The sequence below is a fragment of the Dipodomys ordii genome, unplaced genomic scaffold (genome assembly GCF_000151885.1).
Source record: "Dipodomys ordii isolate 6190 unplaced genomic scaffold, Dord_2.0 Scaffold122, whole genome shotgun sequence".
Classification (NCBI taxonomy): Eukaryota; Metazoa; Chordata; class Mammalia; order Rodentia; family Heteromyidae; genus Dipodomys; species Dipodomys ordii.
Window position 1 is genome coordinate 2,070,791 of NW_012267338.1, and position 18,882 is coordinate 2,089,672.

General features: G+C 39.1%; 1 protein-coding gene across 2 annotated transcripts in view; it reads left to right on the forward strand.

The window, feature by feature from the left end:
- The window catches only part of Mnd1 (meiotic nuclear divisions 1 homolog (S. cerevisiae)), a 44,318-nt gene extending 29,969 nt beyond the window's left edge, over positions 1-14,349 (forward strand). The window contains exons 6-8 of one of the 2 annotated variants that reach the window (XM_013029728.1): positions 1,999-2,043; positions 7,698-7,841; positions 14,272-14,349. In XM_013029728.1, coding sequence (XP_012885182.1) covers positions 1,999-2,043; positions 7,698-7,804 — 152 coding nt within the window. In that variant the 3' untranslated portion in view covers positions 7,805-7,841; positions 14,272-14,349. Of the gene's footprint in view, positions 1-1,998; positions 2,044-7,697; positions 7,905-14,271 lie in introns of those variants that run through there. The other variant, XM_013029727.1, reaches the window with a different exon arrangement.
- The last annotated feature ends 4,533 nt before the right edge of the window (positions 14,350-18,882 follow it).

Consider the following 18,882-nt stretch of genomic DNA (forward strand, 5'->3'; position numbering starts at 1 on the left):
CATATTCTGTATTTGATAAGTAGACAAAGAAGTGTTATAACAATAACAGTAATGCAAATAACAATAAATAACAAATAATTTCATTTAAAAATACTCAGGATTTCAGCAAACTTTTTTCCAAGAAAACCTACACAAATGGCCAGTGAGCATACAAGAAAGATAGTCACTAGGGAAATGCAAGTCAAAACAACAGTGAAATGTTTCTTTATACTCATTAGGATAGATAAAATTTTTTAAAGGAAAATAAATATATATATGGAAAATAATAAATGGGTGATAATATGGAAAATGTGAAACCTTTATATTTCTAAATTGGTATTTTATAGGATTTATAAAATGATACCACCATTTTGGAAAAAGTTTATTTGTTCCCCCAGAATGATACATAATTACCAATGAGCCAGCAGTTCCATTCTTAGAGACCTGAAAGCATCTTCATACATACAAAAGTTATTAAATTATTCAGAGAAGTGGAAACAACCCAAATATCCATTAGCTAGTGACTAGATAAGCAGATTGTGGAATATAGATATTGATGCATGCCAGAACATAAAGAAACCTTGAATGATAAAGGAAACATTGTGGTGCAGAAGGAAATCCATAGAGACAGAAAATAGATTAGTGGTTGAAGGGCTAGGGAATGTGTCATGACTGCTGATGGGTACAAGGGTTCCTTTTATGTGATGAAAATGTTCTGTAATTGGACTGAAGGCATGGCTGAAGTGATAACCAGCACAAGTGCTGAGTTCAAACCCCAGTACTGCTGAAAAAAAAAGTTAGTATGTTATGGAGTTAGATAATGATGATGATTATACAACCATGTGAATGTAATTTTTTTAAAACCACTGCATATGTGTATATTTTAATCAAAAGATAAATGTCATTACAAGTAATACTTATGCCCAGTTGATCTGGGCAGTTTTATGCAGATTAAGCTGAAAGAAATGTACAGGCACATTTAATCATGTCTTTATTAATGTGTGTTTGCTTGTTTGTTTTGGTGTTTTGATATCTTGGCCCATGCTGGCCTCCTGAGTGCTAAGATTACAGGCATGCATTGCTACACCTGGTTATACATGTTTTAAAATATAAAGATGTAATTGTATACAGGGCTGGAAGCTAGCTCAAGTGGTAGGGCACTTGATTAGTATGTGTAATGACCCAGGATTAATCCTCTGTGTTGCAAAAAAACCCCAAAGCCCCCCCACAAAACCAAGAACAAGAATGAACATTCTGTTCTTGACTAATGTAACTAAAAGATGGATGCCAATATCTCACACCTGTAATCCTAGCTAATCTAATCAATCGGGAGAGTAAGGTCTGACTGAGGATTACTGTTCAAAGTCAGCCTAGGCAGACAAAAAACCAAGAGACTTTTTTTGGGTCCTGTCGTGGGGCCTGAACTCTGGGCCTGGGCACTGTCCCTCAGCTCTTCAGCTCAAGGCTAGCACTCTACTTCTTGAGCCACACCGCCACTTTGGCTTTTTTCTTTTTGCTTATGTGGTGCTGAGGAATCGAACCCAGGGCCTCAGGCATGCAAGGCAAGCGCTCTACCACTGAGCCACCTTCCCAACCCCCCAAGAGACTCTTTATCTCCAATTACCCAGCAAAAAGTCAGAACTACAGGCATGGCTCAAGTGATAGAGCCAGAACCTTGATTGGAAACATCAACTGAGAGTTCCGGGCCTGAGTTTAATCCTCAGTACTGGCAGAAAGAAATAATAACTCCAGATATCTAAAATTTCTTTGGGAATTTGAGCAAGTTTGTAATATACAATGTTTCTCCACTATTTGAGCTTTTTAAAGGCGCCATAAGATATATAATAATAATAATATACATAATACATTGTGTACATATATAATTATGTATAATACATAATATATATTATGCAGGTTTTACAAAAATTGTTCATGTGAAAACATTAATCTGTGGATAGCTGAATGTAATTTCATATATGTAAATATAATAATTATATATATATATATAATTTCTTTCAGGTCAAGCAAATAAAGTAGCCAAAGAAGCTGCTAACAGATGGACTGGTATGTATTATAATTACACTGGGAAACTGTAGCTAAGCTTCTTCCACACTTAGTATGATGTAAAACTCAGATGGTTTGTGCCCACTTTGTTCACAAAAGGTCATTTTTAGCAGGGCATCAGTGACTCACACCTGGAATTCTAGCTACTTAAGAGACTGAGAACGGGAACAGAACAGCTCCAAGATAGCCCATGCAGGAAAGGTCATTTCTAGAAATGTATGTGCGTCACTTATGTTTTTTATACATTAAATGATTTCAGTTACTCAGGTTATTTTAAAAAATATTATTACTCATTTTGTGAAAGTATAAGATTTTGGTAAAATTGATGATTACTTCAAGTCTAACTGTAATGCATCTTTCTCCAAGACAAGCCACTTGAGCTAATTATTTAAGTTTCATATATATATACATGAAATATATTGTTGAAGTTTTACCTTTATTTTAGGTATTTAATTTTTGTTGGTCCTGTGGTTTGAACTCAGGTGCAATTCCTGAGCTTTTGTGTTCAAGGATAGTACTCTAGCCACAGCTCACTTTCAGCTTTGTAGTTAATTGGAGATAAGAATTTCATGGACTTGGGCTGGGAAGTTGGCTCAGTGGTAGAGCGCTTGCCTTGCATGCCTGAGGCCCTGGTTCCATTCCTCAGCACCACATAAGCAAAAAGAAAAAAGCCGGAAGTGGCGCTGTGGCTCAAGAGGTAGAGCGCTAGCCTTTAGCTGAATCGCTGAGGGACAGCGCCCAGGCCCAGAGTTCAGGCCTCACAACCAGACCAAAAAAAAGAAAAAAAAAAAAAAAGAATTTCATGGACTTTCCTGACCAGGCTGGCTTCGAAAGGCAATCCTCAGATCTCAGCCTCCTGAGTAGCTAGAATTACAGATATAAGCCACTGGCTCCCGACCTACCTTTATTTCAATGTAAAGTACACCTTTAGAAGTTTCATGACAAGCCAAATGTTGTTCTCGAAATAATGGTAGCTAATGTTTATTGAGGACTGGTCATTTGTCACTGTAGTGTATGTCTGTGGCTCAATCTCATTTTATATCCTCAAAAATCTCGTGAGATAAAAATTATTATTTCTTATTGAGGCCAAGGCCACATATGTGCTAGGCTGTAGAACAGGCATTATTAGAACCTTGCTTTTGTGATTTGAGTCCTAGCTCAGGAGCACCCACTGTGGGATGTTTTCTTCCCTGGGAGGCTGCTCTCATGTAAGTGCTGCACTGGACACATGCTGATCTACACAGAGAAATTCCCAAAAATAGGAACTATGAAGGCTTTACATAGGCACCTTAGGTTTAGAAAGAGAAAGTAAGTAGAGATCACCATGGTTTATTACAAGTTGGATGAATATGGGTCAAACCTACTGGAAGACTACATTGGTGTTTTCCAATATTTAATTATAAGACATGGTCATTGAATGGTTTTGCCCTGGTGAATACCGTCATTCATCCTCATTATGCTTCCGTGGGAGCTGGGTGAGATTGAGGCAGAGATGTTCAAGGCTTAGCGTGACTGTGTGTGTGTAGTGGAGATGATTAGTCACGGGGAGAACAGAGATTTGCATCAGCTTTTCCTGACACTGTCCAGGCCTGCGATCATGGAAATTTAAAGACACTTTCCTAGTCTATTTTAGAATTAAGAAAATTGGTGTGATCAACATAGTTGCCTTTGGCTCCTATAAAAATGATCATTTTATTTATAACAAATTGTTTCCTAAGTAATATAATGCTTTAGTGATAAGAACAAGGAAGGGTGAAAGGAGCAAATGAACATTAAAGAAAATAATGAAATGTGTCTTAATAAATAGAAATGGATATTAATTACAATGGTGTTGTATGGGTTCCAACATAAAATTTGGACTGACAAAAGAAGCAAGCAGCCTTTCAGTTAAAGAGAAGACAAGTGTCACCAGGCGACTTCCCCTGGGAATTGTTGAGCAAGCGCACCTGGCAGTGGAGCAGGCTGCAGGGGCATGGGTAGAGGGGACCTGAAGGACTCTGGAAGGAGTCCAAGCTGAGCTCCCATGTGAGTAGGTTCCCCGTGAGCCTCCGTGAACTGCTTCTCGTGTGTGCGCCGAGGATACTGTGGAGCCCACATTTCAGGAGGAAATGAAGCAGTCTGAATGTAAGCTCTTTTGCACAGTGCTAGACTCAAATAGTCTCCATCCTTGCTCCAGGTCACTGTAAATTCCAGTTGCTAAATAATTAGAAATTGTTTCCCAGTGCATCCTAAACTCCCAAAATTCTAATTAAAAAACCAGTTCAAAGAGCGTTCCCCCCCTGTTAGGAACTGCAAAAGAACCTGGAAGTGTTGGAAGCATGTGGAAGGAAGGTATTTTTAGATACTCAGAGCAGCTGTTAGGAATAGTGTTTCCATGAGGAAAGGGGAGGGGAGGAGAGAGGAGGGAGGGAGGGGAGAAGTGGGAGGAATGGAGACAGGAGGGGAGTAATGGAGAAGGGAGGGGAGGAATGAAGAGGAGAAGGAGGGGAGAGGAAAGGCGGGAGGAGAGAAGAGGGGTGAGAGAGGAGGGAGAAAGAAAAACATGAATGAAATCAGAAACATGCAGTTTGAAAGCACAGATAACCTCAGGAAACCTTCCTGTCTTCCAAACAAATAAAGAGAATTGTCAACATTATTTATAGCTAAAAATTATTATATAACAATTAAAGATTAAGGTTTCTTTTTGCTTAACAAAGTCCTTAAAACGTTTCTAGGACTAAGAATACTTAATAATACCTTAATAATTCAGTATATCAGTTTTGCTGAATGACATATTCAAGGTACAATTCTAGAACTACCACATCTAAATGTTTGGTGATACTTTAAATATGATTAACAAATTATATCCTGTAAAATCTTACTTAACAAATTAACATAGTACGTGTTTTCTTTTTTTAAAATTTTCTTCCAGTCATAGGGCTTGAACTCAGAGCCTGGGCACTGTCCCTGAGTTTTTTTTACTCAAGTCTAGTGCTCTACCACTTTGAGCCACAGCCCTCCTGGTTTTCTGGGGTTAAATGAAGATGAGAGTCTCATGGACTTTCCTGCCCAGGTTGGCTTTGAATCGCAATCCGCAGATCTCAGTTTCCTGAGTAGCTGGGATTACAGGCGTGAGCCACCAGCGCCTGGCTTTCTTCTTTTTTTTTTCTCCTGTGCTGTGCCCCATGCTGTCTCATACATTATTAACAAGTGCTATGCCACCAAGCCACACCCCAGCCTAAGAGTCTGGTGGTCTCTTTGCTTTTGGTTTTTGTTTTGCCAGTCTTAGGACTTGAACTGGTTCTGAGACTGTCCCTGAGCATTTGTGCTCAAGGCGAGCGCTCTGCCACTTCCAGCTTTTTTGTGGGATAATTGGAGATAAGAGTCTCATAGACTTTCTTGCCTAGGCTGGCTTGAAACCTGGGTCCTCAGATCTCAGCCTCCTAAGTAGCTAGGATTACAGGCATGAGTCACTAGTGCATGGCTTATTTTGGAGTTGTTCTCTCTCTCTCTCACATAAACACATCATAATGAATGAGAGGATAGATGATGTTCTGAGGTCCTGCCATAGACTCAGTGGAAGTGGTTTGCCCATCCTGTACCGAGGGATACCATTATGCAACAGTAACAGTAATTCTTAACGTTATTTCTTTAAAAGCGAAAGTGTGTTTATCTTATAAAGTACAGTGATTCACACATGTAAACCCTAACTACTTGGGAGGCTGAGATCCACGGATGATGGTTTCAGGACAGCCTGAGCCAAAACTTTTTTAAATCTTCTCCACCAATTAAAAAAACAAAACCAAAAACTGGGTGTGGCGGCAAGCACCTGTGATCCCAGATGGGGCTATGGTCCTGTCTGGCCAGGGCATATAACAGGATCCTATTCAAAAATAACCAAAGCAAAATAGCTGGAGACAGTGGTTCAAGTAGTAGAGTTTGCCTGGCAAGGCTTTGAGTTCAAACCATAGCCTCACCACCAAAACAACAACAACAACAAAAAACCCCACAGAATATTTTTCATCCATTTATAAAATTTTCTGTATAACAGGACTATTTGGTATAGAATGTGCTATCAAGACTGTAGATAAACATTGTCTTAAAGGCTGGAAACAAAATGTTTAATCAACATCTTAGACTTGGTCCATTAGGCATTGTAGAAAGGCTCTTTGTTGGTCCTTTTGTTTTTAATCTTCATTTATCATATTTGAGTACTTAACATAAAATTGGCTCTTGTCCTCTTGAGAAACTCGTGGAATTCCTTCCTTTACAGACTATGGAATAGCCCTTCCGTGGTGCCTGTTTTCTTCTTCCTGATGCAGGTTCGAGGTCATCTTCCTGTATCTTTCTCTACTATCGCCCATAGCTTGTGCTCTTTCTTTCCTGAAACTGTTTACCGAGCCTGCCAGGCTAGCTCTGTGCTCTGTGCTCGCGCTTTCTGTAACACACTCACCTTCTTGGGATTGCTGTCTCTCCTTGTGGATCTCAGTGAGAAAGCATAGTTTGTTTATATTAGTTAATATCCGCAATAGTCTCATTACCTGCTTCTGTAGCACGGGGCCCTCCATACATGCTTGGCTGTGATTGCCAGCAGTGTGCTGACTGCAGACACTCAGGCCATTGTTTTAGTATTCCTACTTGTTATAGAAGTTGAGATTCATCATAGTATCTATTGACAGACACTCCATAACACTTTCATCAAAAGAAAAGACACTGTTAGCACTGTTACTCTGAGACAGTAGTTTTCACTTTAGAAACAAAACTTAATATCAGAAATTTATTTATCACTGGGCACTGGTAGCTCACACCTGCAATCCTAGCTACTCAGGAAGATGAGATCTGAGGATCATGGTTAAAAGCCAGCCTGGGCAGACAAATCCATGAGACTTATCTGCAGCAAAAAGCCAGAAGTAAGGTGTGACTCAAGTGGTAACTTGCCAGCCATGAGCAAAAAAGCCAATCAAGTACAGGAGCCCCTGAGTTTAAGCCACAAAACACATACACACACACACTCATGTGAAACTAAGATGAAAAAAAATCCACTGTCATCCCTACTGCCCATGCTCAGTCATCTTTCGCACAGTGACTGCATACTTTAGGACTCTCTATACATAGGCTGGTGCCCTGCCCAATGAGTAGACACATTGGTTTTATTCTCTTCTGCACTAGGAATATCCTTGGCCAAATATCTTTGGTATAGTTTTCCCTTGAAATAAATTCCTATCAGTAGAGAAAACACATTTGGTATGGTACATTTTAAATTCCGCCCTCCTCCCCCGACCCCCACCCCCAGGGGATGCTAAGAACACATTTGTTCCTACCTTGGTCTTAAGAGAGGAGAACCCTTTTCTCTCCTCTTCATATCCTCTTCCTTACACTGCCCTGATGTCTGCAAGCCATTAGTCTGAGGGAGAAGAGAAAGAGTCTAGAGAGAATGTGTTCCTTTGGGAGCAGGAACAACCCTTAATTACTGAGTAAGAGTCTGGCCTTCCTGGTGGAAGTGTGGAAAAAACACTATTGACCTATCTGTAATTATTGCCACTATGCTAGAAGATAGAGAAAACTTATTTTAATATGGCAAAAAGAAACAGAAGGAAGCAAAGTTACAATGAAGATAATTGTATTGGAAATGTTTTATAATTCTGTTTTCAAAAATATTTCTCAATTTTTTATAGATAATATATTTGCAATAAAATCTTGGGCCAAAAGAAAATTTGGGTTTGAAGAAAGTAAAATTGACAAAACGTTTGGAATTCCAGAAGACTTTGACTACATAGACTAAAATATTTGATGGTGATGAAGAAACTATGAGCTAATGAGTATGTAAATGTTTAAATATTTTCTAACTGTACTGAATTGTGTAACTTTATCATTTTATTAATTTTAAATAAAGTATAAAATGAATGCATTCTTCATCCTTTCAATAGATTGAAAGCTGACTGGTAACAATATTTCTATAGCACTCATCTAACTAGGAGAGAGCGAGTAGCCATCCTGCAGGTTTACAAATGAGTTTTAAAGACCAAAGCCATAATATCAAAACAGTTTTAAGTTCCATTCAAGTATTAAATATTTGAAGGCTCTGTTGTACAAATGTGTGCATATATGCATGAACATGCATGCACACACATACACAGAAATAACTTTTAAAACCCTAACTGCTTTACTGTTTCTCAACATTCAGTGGAAAATTATTTGGTTGATACTCAGTATGCTGCACCATCTTTTCCAAATTTTACACCAAAGAAAACTCACACAAATTGGTGTTCTTCAAATTTAGAGTTAAGACATGCAGACAACTTTCTTTTTTTTGTTTTTGTTTTTTTGTGCCAGTCCCGAGGCTTGAACTCAGGCCCTAGGCACTACTGTCCCTTGAGCTATTATGCTCAAGGCTAGCCCTCTACCACTTGAGCCATAGCTCCACTTCTGGCTTTTTGGTAGTTAATTGGAGTTAAGAGTCTCACTGACTTTCCTGCCTGGGCTGGCTTTGAATCCTGAGATTCTTAGATCTCAGTCTCCTGAATAGCCAGGATTACAGATGTGAGCCATTGGTGCATAGCTGACTACTTCCTTTAGAAGTTTTGATTCCTTTCTATTGGAAAGAGAAGCATAGGCACTTTGTCCTGATTTATGCATTTGTATAAGATGATATATTTGTACAGCAAACATCTGATTATATAGAAATTCTGGAACTTACAGGAATACATTTAAAATAATGTATTCTATCTATATACTTTTTATCAGGTCAACTTAGCCATTTGGAATATTTACAGGTACTCTAAGATAAATCTAAAGAAAAAATTAGTAATATGATAATGCCTTTTAACCACATGGCTTAACTGTTTTCTTCCTGTGCCCAGTTCTGATATTCTTTTAAATGACTTGAATGTAATGGTCTGTATGTCTGAAATGACCGAAGTGTTTGCTAGTGAATCTGGCCTTTGTATTGTTGGGACTTGATCTGGGCCTACTTAATCACTTCCTGGCATGGGCAGGCACAAATTGGTCCATCTTTGTTTGTTCTTGGGGCCAGTTTATGTTGCCTTAGGGCAGCAGCTCCTCTCACAGGAGAAAGTATTTGATGTAAGGAGCAGAGGATCAACGATAGAAGTAACCCACCATAAGTTTTCTCCTAAAACACTCATTGTAAGAATTCTAAAATTTCTCAGGCCCAGTTTGCTGTTCAGTAAATAGCAAACAAAGCTTCCTTGTTTAGGAAGACAGAATATGTGTTCAAAAAAGAAGCCATTTCTCATAGTTCCTGAAAGATACTGCTTTGTAAGTCTTTTAGGCAACTTTTTAAGCTGTTGGGTCTTTGCTTTATGAGACTATCAGAGAACGAGATGGAGGCTGTCTGTACATGAGTAACTGGGGAGTACAGCACCTTCCTCAGTCCAGTGTCTGCTGGAAGGGGAGGAGAAGCCTACAGATATAGTGAAAATACTTCCATCAGTCAGCTTCAGATTCCCAATGTGATGACAATGTAGAAAAGGAGAGGACTACCCTGCAGATGCAGTCCATTTAATCTCAGGGGCATAGGTAATAAAGTCCATTGTACTTTATACCACCCCATCTGTTAGGAAGGGTGACTTGCCTACTATATCATTTTGCTTCATCTTGAAGGACTGCTTTTGAGTTTCCCGTTGCCTAAAATTAGAGATACTAAGAGGACCAGGGTAATTGGTCCAGCCAAACTCTAAGTAATCTTTAGGTGTTGGGCTGGTTTTATTGTTATTATTACTATTTTATTTTTGTAGGTGGTGGGGCCTGGGCACCATTGTTGTGCTCTTTTGCTCAAGGGTGATGATCTAGCACTTTGAGCCATTGCTCCACTTCTGGTTTTCTGGTGGTTTATTGAAGATAAGAGTCATGGACTTTCTTGCCCAGGCTGGCTGATCTCAGCCTCCTTGAATCTAGGATTACAGGCATGAGCCACCAGTGCCCAGACCTAGAATCATTACAAGTGATCTAGAGCCAAATAATTCAGTAAGCTATGCTGTAATTGACAGTCATAAAAGCTGTATAGTAAACTTTTTAGTTTTTTATCTTTTGTCAGTCGTGGGGCTTGAACTCTGGGCTTGGATGCTGCCCCTCAGCTCTTCAGCTCAAGGCTAGCGCTCTACCACTTGCGCTACAGCACCACTTCCACTTTTTTTTTTTCTTTTAACCAACCTCTCTCTTGTATTTTTTAAGTCTCAGATTCCATCTGGTCTCATTTTGGGGGTTGGGGGAGCGGAGAAGAGGATGATCCTGGGGCTTGAACTCAGGGCATTGTGCACTGTGCCTGAAGTAGCACTTGAGCCACAGTTTCACTTCTAGCTTTTTGCTGGTTAATTGGAGATAAGAATTTCATGGACTTTCCTGATCCAGCTGGCTTTGAACCGTCATCTTTAGATCTCAGCCTCCTGAGTAGCTAGGATTATAGGCTTGAACTACTGGTGCCTGGCTATCCTAATTTAAGAGATCTAAATAAGGTTTCACACTATCCTGGTAAGTTTTACAATTGTCTAAGGTCCTAAAAATCCCTGAAAGGGTTTTTCTGAGGTTGAGCCAAGACCAAAGCACATCATACTGGGTGAAGTGAGTATGACTTTCTTTGAGATTGGCACCTCATTAGTCTAATGGGATTATAAATTCTTGGCCTGTCTCAGAAATTATGCTTACTTTATCAACTACAATTCTCTTTAGAGGATTATAAAAGGAAAAACATACAGCTGGCAGCCCCAAAGCAAAAACCACCCTGAGTAATTCCTGAATAGAAAGTATAAATTGTGGGCTGGGAAGGTGGCTCAGTGGTAGAGCTCTTGCCTTACATGCATGAGGCCCTGGGTTCAATTCCTCAGCACCACATAAGCAAAAAGAAAAAAGCCAGAAGTGGTGCTGTGGCTCAAGTGGTAGAACACTAGCCTTGAGCAGAAGAGCTGAGGGACAGCGACCAGGCCCAGAGTTCAGGCCCCACGACCAGACCCCCCCCCCAAAAAAAAAAAAAAAGAAAAGAAAGTATAAATTGTAAATCTATGAGTACTGCTTTTGGAGAATGGTCTCAAGTGAAATATAAAGAACTTTATCAGATACTATGATGTATTTTGTAAAAGCAGCCAGTATGTGATAGGTGGGATGGACTGTTCTCAAAATTGTACCTAAACTGATTTTCAGAATCTGTTTCCTAGATACCGTTTACATGTCAGAAGGGAAACACACTGCCTTATGAAATGACTCCCTAAAGAGAATTTATGTCTGTTGTACTTGTCCTAGTCTGATATAAAAGAAATTGTAAGGTAGAAATAATACTATGTGATTGTCTTCTGAAGTATTCATAGGTAAATCTCAAGATTAATGGTTTCTGTTAATCACAGCTGGCAAGCTGTCACCTCAAAGACCAAGGCCTACAAGGGTAGTGTATTGAGATCTTGAACTAAGGGCCTCCCACTTGCAAAATAAGTGCTTTACCGCTTTAAACTATATCCTCAGGCCCTTTTTGCTTTAATTGTTTTTGTCCGGACCAGGCTTGGGTCTCCATTCTTGTGTGCACTACCACACCTGGATTGTTGTTTGAGACAGAGTCTTGCTAACTTTTTGCCAAAGCTGACCTTCAACTGGGATCTTCCTACCTCTGCTTCCAAAGTAGCTGGGATTACAGGCACATTATTAATGATGTAAAAATAAATAAATGAAAATATGGAACACAAATTACATTTGTATAGCCTGTAAAGTAAAAAAATATTTTCTATCTGACCCTTAGCAGAAAAAGTTTGCCCCCAAAGGTCAGAAATGGACAGCCTATGGGCTAGATATGATATGCAAGATGCCTTTTATTTTGCCTAAACTGTGTTGTTACTTTTAATTTTAATTAATTGTCAACATATTCAAACTGAAACATGTCACAAGAAAATTAAGAATTTTCAGCTTTGATTAAGCAAGCCTAAGTCCTTCTCCTACCTGGCTGAGAGGAGAATAGAGTAGCTCTGTAAGATGGTAAGGTAGGAAATTCATTCATTGGAGAAACACAAGCAATATAGCTTTCTTACTTAAGTCACAGTTTTGTTCCAGGCTGACAAATTGGTTTGAGAGTGAATATTAGTTTCAATTCCAGGAAAAGATCTTTGGTGTCAGTTGGTATTCAGTTTATAAACTGACTTGGAGCAGGGCACCTGTGGCTCACATCAATAAGCAATCCTAGCTACTTAGGAGGCTAAGATCTGAGGATTACAGTTCAAAGCCAGCCTCTGAGATCAAATCTGAGAGGGTTACAAGCAATCAGCCCTAAAGGGGGTTTAGTCCATTTCATTTTCTAGGTACTATGATATATGTATTTGAAAGCTATTGATTTTGCATACTTATATTTGTGATGTTGACAATTGAACACGCTAGGCAAGCACTCAACCACAGACAGGGCTGGTCCTAGTCCATTTTCTGTTGTTATAACTTTACAAGTTACAAAGCACAAGTTTATCTAGCTTGTGATTCTAGAGGTTGGGAGAAGGCATTGCACACTCAATATCTGGGGATGCCCTCTTGCTGCATCATTACATGGTGGATGGCATCCCATTGGAGCAGCAGGTATATTGTTGGGATCTCTTTGGTTGTACTGGGAATTGAACCCAAGGCCTTGCATTTCCTAGGCAAGCACTTGAGCTATACCCCAGCCCATTTTTTATTTTGTTTATATGTATATTTATTTCTTAATGATACATTCCTGGTATCAATCCCCTTTGTTGTGATGAATTGTTTTCTTACTCTGGTTTTGGAATCTATTTGCTAACAGACATTAACATTCATAAGTGATCATAATCTGTTATTTTTCCTTTTGTACTATCTTTACAAATTTAGAATCGATGTTATACTTGCTTCATCAACTCATTGGCAGGTTTTCTGTCATTTCATGTGCTTTGAAATAGTTTAACAATATTGGCATTGTTTTGTTTCTAAAGATACTCAGCTATTAGCCAGGTGTTGGTGGCTCATGCCTGTTTATCCTAGCTACTCAGGAGGCTGAGATCTGAGGATCATGATTTGGAGTCAGCCTGGGCTGGAAAGTATGTGAGACTCTTATCTCCAATTACCTACCCAAAAGCCAGAAGTAAAGCAGTAGTGAGAACTAGCCTTGAGCAAAAGAAGCTCAGGGACAACACCCAGGCCCTGAGCTCAAGCTCCAGGACTATCCCCTCCTCCCCAGCCTCCACCCTCCAAAAAGAGATAGTCAACTATAATTTGAAAACAATTTACATCATTCTGTATGTATATATTGGTCAATAGGATTTTTTTTGTTTTCTTTCGTTTAAACTGGACATCTGTATGTGTCAATGCATAGATTTACTTCCCTTGTCTTATTATCTAGTACTTTTTTATAGTATATATGTAAACATACAGTTTATTTAGCCAAGATGGTGGACATTTGGTTTGTCTTCCATTTATTTTTATTTCAGACAATATTTTCACAGAACACTTTTGAACATATCTGTTGACACATTTGTGGGACTTCTGAGAATGAATTTCTTGACAAAAAGGCCTTTTTCCTGAAGAACTAATCTTCTAAAAACATAAGAAATAGAATGAAGCTGGGTGCTGGAGGCTTATGCCTGTTTTCTTAGCCACTCAGGAGGCTGAGTCTTGGAGAATCATCGTTTAAAACCACATGGGCAGAAAAATCAGTGAGAAGTTTATCTCTGGTTAGCCACTAAAATGCTGTACTGGAAGCATGGCTCCAGTGGTAGAGCACCAGCCAAGAAGAAACAGCCCAGCAAAAGTGTATAGCTGTTCTGTATTAGAACAAAAAATGAAAAGAAAAAAAGAAGCAAAACAATGTTATAGAAAAGAAGAAGGAGAGTGTGCTGGGGGGGGGGGATGTCTTTTGAAATTACCTTTTCCTTGAAAAAGTATTTTTTTGTTTGAAAGATTTATATATAAAATTAGAACTATTCTGTAAATATCTGGACATTCATTATCAAAAACAGACACTGCCTCTTAGCTGGAGTTTATTCATGAAAAAGTAAACTTGTAATGAAAGTTCACAGGTCTTTTGGTTAAAGATTAACTTTGAAAAATTCAAGCCGAACACTGTAGAAAAATGTCTTTGAAATATACCTTAGCAGCAAGGAGGCTGGTTTGGATAGAGAGGGTGACTTCTTTTGCAAGCCTGAACTTGGAAGGCATCAAGTTGCTCATAACATTTTGAAAAGTAACTATGGGAACTTTGAACTCATTGAAACTGAACAGATGCATACCTTTTTTTTTTTTTTTTTGGTCTAGTGGTGAGTGTGACGGTGTTTAAGTAGTCTGCTTCTTGCCTGCACGTGTGTCCCAAGCTGTGTGAATTTTGCAGATCCACCCCTGACAATTTACTGTGTACAGTGAGTTTCCATTAGAGCTGATTTGGTTTAGTTCCTAGTTCAACTGGAACAAGTAGTTTGGCTTTATAAGTACCCTAATAAAATCAGTCTTTATGTACAAGATTTCAAAGGGTCTGCTTGTTTTTAACAGATAAAAATTCCTTTTTAAAAATATGTATAATTGTACTTCCCCTTAATGGATCCAAACAAGTAACTTCTTTTTTGGACCAGTGTCAACATTTGATGTAGCCCAGCTTCAGGAAATAGAGTGCCTTGACATCACAATTATTTAAAATAACCATAATGGAATGTCTGAGAGGTTGCTTAGCCTTTCTTTGCATGGACAGAATATTTAGGAGCAGGGACAGCCATATTACGTTGCCATGTTAACTATGTAATAATAAGATTATTTTAGGAGTAAGGTGGTGATGTTGGAATTACATATATTTTAAAGGGGCAAAAAGCCTCCCTACAGGACAGAAGCTTCTAGAGGGCTTGCTGATATTTCATCTCTGTGAACCAAAAGCACTATATAGTATTGGATATTTAAAAAAAAGTATGGCTTCATAATTTCCAGACTTAAACAGAGTCTCACCATTGCTTATCAGTGCTTTTGCTTTAATGTAAGTTATACCTGGCCATGTTCCAGAGGCTGTCCAGCAGCTGTTGCTATTCAGGCAGCTTTCCTCTCAGTTATCACAACTGCTGCAAACATTTGCCACTCAGCCTTCTTCATTCAGCTACATATTTTTTCTTTTTCTTTTTTTGTGCCAGTACTGGGGCTTGAACTCAGGGCTTGGGCATTGTCCTCAGCCTTTTGACTCAAGGCCAGTGCTCTACCCCCTTGAGCCACTGCTCCATTTCCAGCTTCTTGGTAGTTGAGAACAGTCTCAGAAACTTTCCTGTTCTGGCTGACTTCAAACTGTGATCTTCAGATCTTCAGATCCTCAGATCTCAGCCTCCAGGGTAGCTGGGCCTACAAGTATAAGCCACTTGCATTTATTTCCACATTCTTGGTTTATTGTATTTAGTTTTTTTTTAATGTTTTAATTTGACCCATTCAGGCCAAACTTTCCTCTTTTGCCAGTTACTCTCCTCACAGAAAGAGAGAGAGCATGCTATGTGTTTCTCCACTGTAATTTCATCTTTTGATTGGCTGGTCATTCTTATACGTCTTCACAGTGTCTCACTGAACTGTGTTACTGGGCATAAAAAAAAAAAGTGCCATTCCTTCCTTTGGGTCCTGTGGATTAGCAAAATTGTTCATATCATTCCTTTTACAGGTTATTCACATTCATTTGGCCATCCTTTCTCTCCAGTTGTTCAGTTACTTGATACTCCATTTCATGTCTCACATTTGCCAGACATTGTAAGAGATAATTGAATGTTATGATCTTTACCTCAAAGAATTCACAATCAAGTACATGAGGCAGATACATAGTAAATGATTATAAACTATGAAGCCAGGGAGAGCTGTGAATCAGATGTCCTGCAGCCCTAAACTAAAATATCCATTTAGACCCACTGTAGGGTTTGGATCTGTAGATACAAAATTGACCCTGCTGAATCCACCTTAGGAAGTTTATCTTTCTGTTTTATACTTGATATTTATCTAGTTAAAGCACACTTAAGTTGTTTTCTTTTTCTTTTTTTAATGCCATACTGGATCTTGAACTCAGGGCCTGGATACTCTTAGTTTTTGTGTGTTTTTTTTTTTTTTTTAACTCAGGGCTGATACTCTACCTCTTGAGCCACAGCTCCACTTCCAGTATTTTAGTGGTGGCTAGCTTCAAACCACAATCCTCAGATTTCAACTTCCTGAATAGGTAGGATTACAGGCATGGACTACCAGTGCCCAGCTTAAGCACACTTTTTGTTGTTGTTGTTCTTTTGTCTTGCTTTTACATCAGGTTGCTCACTCAGAGCAACCTGTGTGAGTTAACAAGCCCTCAAAATGCCAACTATTGTAGGAATCATATTCCTTCTTACATGTACTAAAATCTCACGCCAGCAATGAGTCCTGGGTTGCAAAAGAGGATATACTGTTTGCACCTGCCTGTAACACACTTTGTTTTTAAGAAATGTAAACATTTAAAATATTAAAAATAAATACAGATAAAGTAAGTTATTTTCCAAAAAAAAATTTAGGCCTATGCTACCTTTTAATAAAGGGGAGAAATAAAGATCTATGTTTATAATCATTGGTCTGCTCTCAAGAAAAAAAAATGAAAGTTTACACAAGAAAATTAATACTTTTGTGTGAAGGGGATTTTAAAGTTTTCACTATAAAACTGTGTTCAAAAGACAAAATTATCATGAAATTTTGGAGGACTCTGCACCTTTTATTCCCAATTTTCCAGCTTCCCCTTTTTTCCAGCATCAAACAGCTCACATTAGTCCCATCTCTTAATTGAAGAATCATTTGCACGCTGGTGTTTTGCATCTGAACTCTGCCTCAGGTGCACCCTCTATTGAAACCAATCTCCAGCTTGAGTCTAACATAGCAGCCTGTAGACTTTCTGTAGTAATGCCAGCCCCCAGGGACCTCCCTCTCTAGCTCTGATCTTAATAACAGTTTAAGGTTCATTCATTCTTTTGGTCCTCCTGGCTGCATCATCAAATAGAAGTCAATTTGTTTTTTTAGGGGTGGAAAGTAGCATACATTTATAATATAAGAGATTTCAGTTTGACATTTTTGTGCATGCTCACAATGCATTTTGAACAAATTCTATTCTCAGTTCTTCCCTCCCTCCACCCTCCCCTATTTATTTCAAATAGCTCAGTATCCTTCTTTTTTTTTTTTTTTCTGAGTATTGGGACTAGAACTCAGTGCCTAAGTGTTGTCCCTTAGTTTTTCACTCAAGCCTGTGGTCCTCTTATCACTTGGGCCACAGCTCTACTTCCAGCCTTTTGATGGTTAATTGAAGATAAGAATCTCAGCTATGGCTGCTTCAAACTGCAGTCCTCAGATCTCAGCCTCATGAATGGCTAGGATTCAGGGCATGAGCCACTGGCACTGGGCAGTGTCCTTTCTTTTTTTCTTGTTGTTATGAAGGTGATATGCAGAGGGGTTATAGTTACATAAGTCAGGCAAAGAGTACATTTCTTTTTCGACAATGTCACCCCTTCCCTCGCTTTCTCCAAGTTTTCCTCCCTCCCATCTTACCCACAAGTTGTATAGTTCATTTTTAATATCATGTCCAGTGAGTATCACTGCTGCATTTGTTCACCCTTTGTCTCTCTATTTCTGTGGGCTGTGTCCTTTCTTAAATACCTCACAGATGGTGAGAGTAGAAAAGTAAGGAAAAGAAAGAATGAAGACACAGAAATAAATCATGCTCTGACCCAGAGTAAGTACTCGGTAGAGGGTAGCAGCATTCTGAATGGTTACTGAGTTCTTGCTAGATGAAAACAATCTACCAATGTTTCTGTGGCAAATGTATTGCTCTGTGGGATTGGATGCTGCCAGGTCCCCCTCCCACCATGGAGTCCTACAGGTGCCACTGGAGGAGCCCAGCCCTCTCCCCCCACAACATACACCTCCCACCCAGCCTCAACACTCCTTCACCATGGAATTGAGAGAGAGAAGGGAGTTATAGAAATCACAGCTTAGAAGCTGGGAGGCATTTTCTTATAGAAAAGTACTATTCTGTGTACTGGTTATCTTAGTAAAGTTACTTATGAGTAAACTGACTCCTTTGGCCATATCTGGAAATCTAAACCACCATGTCTAAAATTGTTTCTATGGGAAACTATGTTCTGAGTTCGTAACAACTTACTTAGAAATGAACTATTGGAATGCATCTTGTTTGGGGACAGTCTGTAGGTCAACACTCATGACTCATTGTCAGGGAAAAAGGAAATGACATTTATTTTGCCATTACTGATACATACTGCTTATGTGTTTCTTTGGGGCTCCTGAGGAGCTACAGTTATTCAAACTAGCAGCCACGTGAATCTATCAGATTGGACTGATACCTTGAAATCTATTGTTTTTCAACTATTAATTCCAGCTATTCTGATGTGCTTGCGAGGTGTCCTTGAGGCATTTTTAGAATTTAGTATTTTTAGGGAAGGCAGAGCTTTTGCTGTTACGGCACTCCCTGGGTGGTTATATAACTGCCAGTCTGGGGCCCTGGCCTCCCTCCCCCTTTGTCTGCTCAGAGCTTCTCTGCCCATGTATGGTAACTGTTCCACAACCTTTCTTGATACTGAAGAGAGCAAGTAGAACCCTTATTCGGATGGCTCCCAGCTTGAAAGCTAAACAGCTCAGGGGCTAGGATTAAGAATTTTCCTGAGTGTGTTCTGGGAATTTGGCCCTGTGGTAGAATGCTTGCCTGGCATGTGTGAGACCCTGGGTTCAATTCCTGACACCAAAAGAAGGGGGAAAAGGACTTTCTCCTGGGTATAGATGCTATAGAAACTATATAATAGATCATCCAAATTGGATGAGCTAGATAATATAGATCATACAAAGTATGGGGTATATAATATAAATCTGAATCATCTGAGGTTGATGATCTAACAAAAA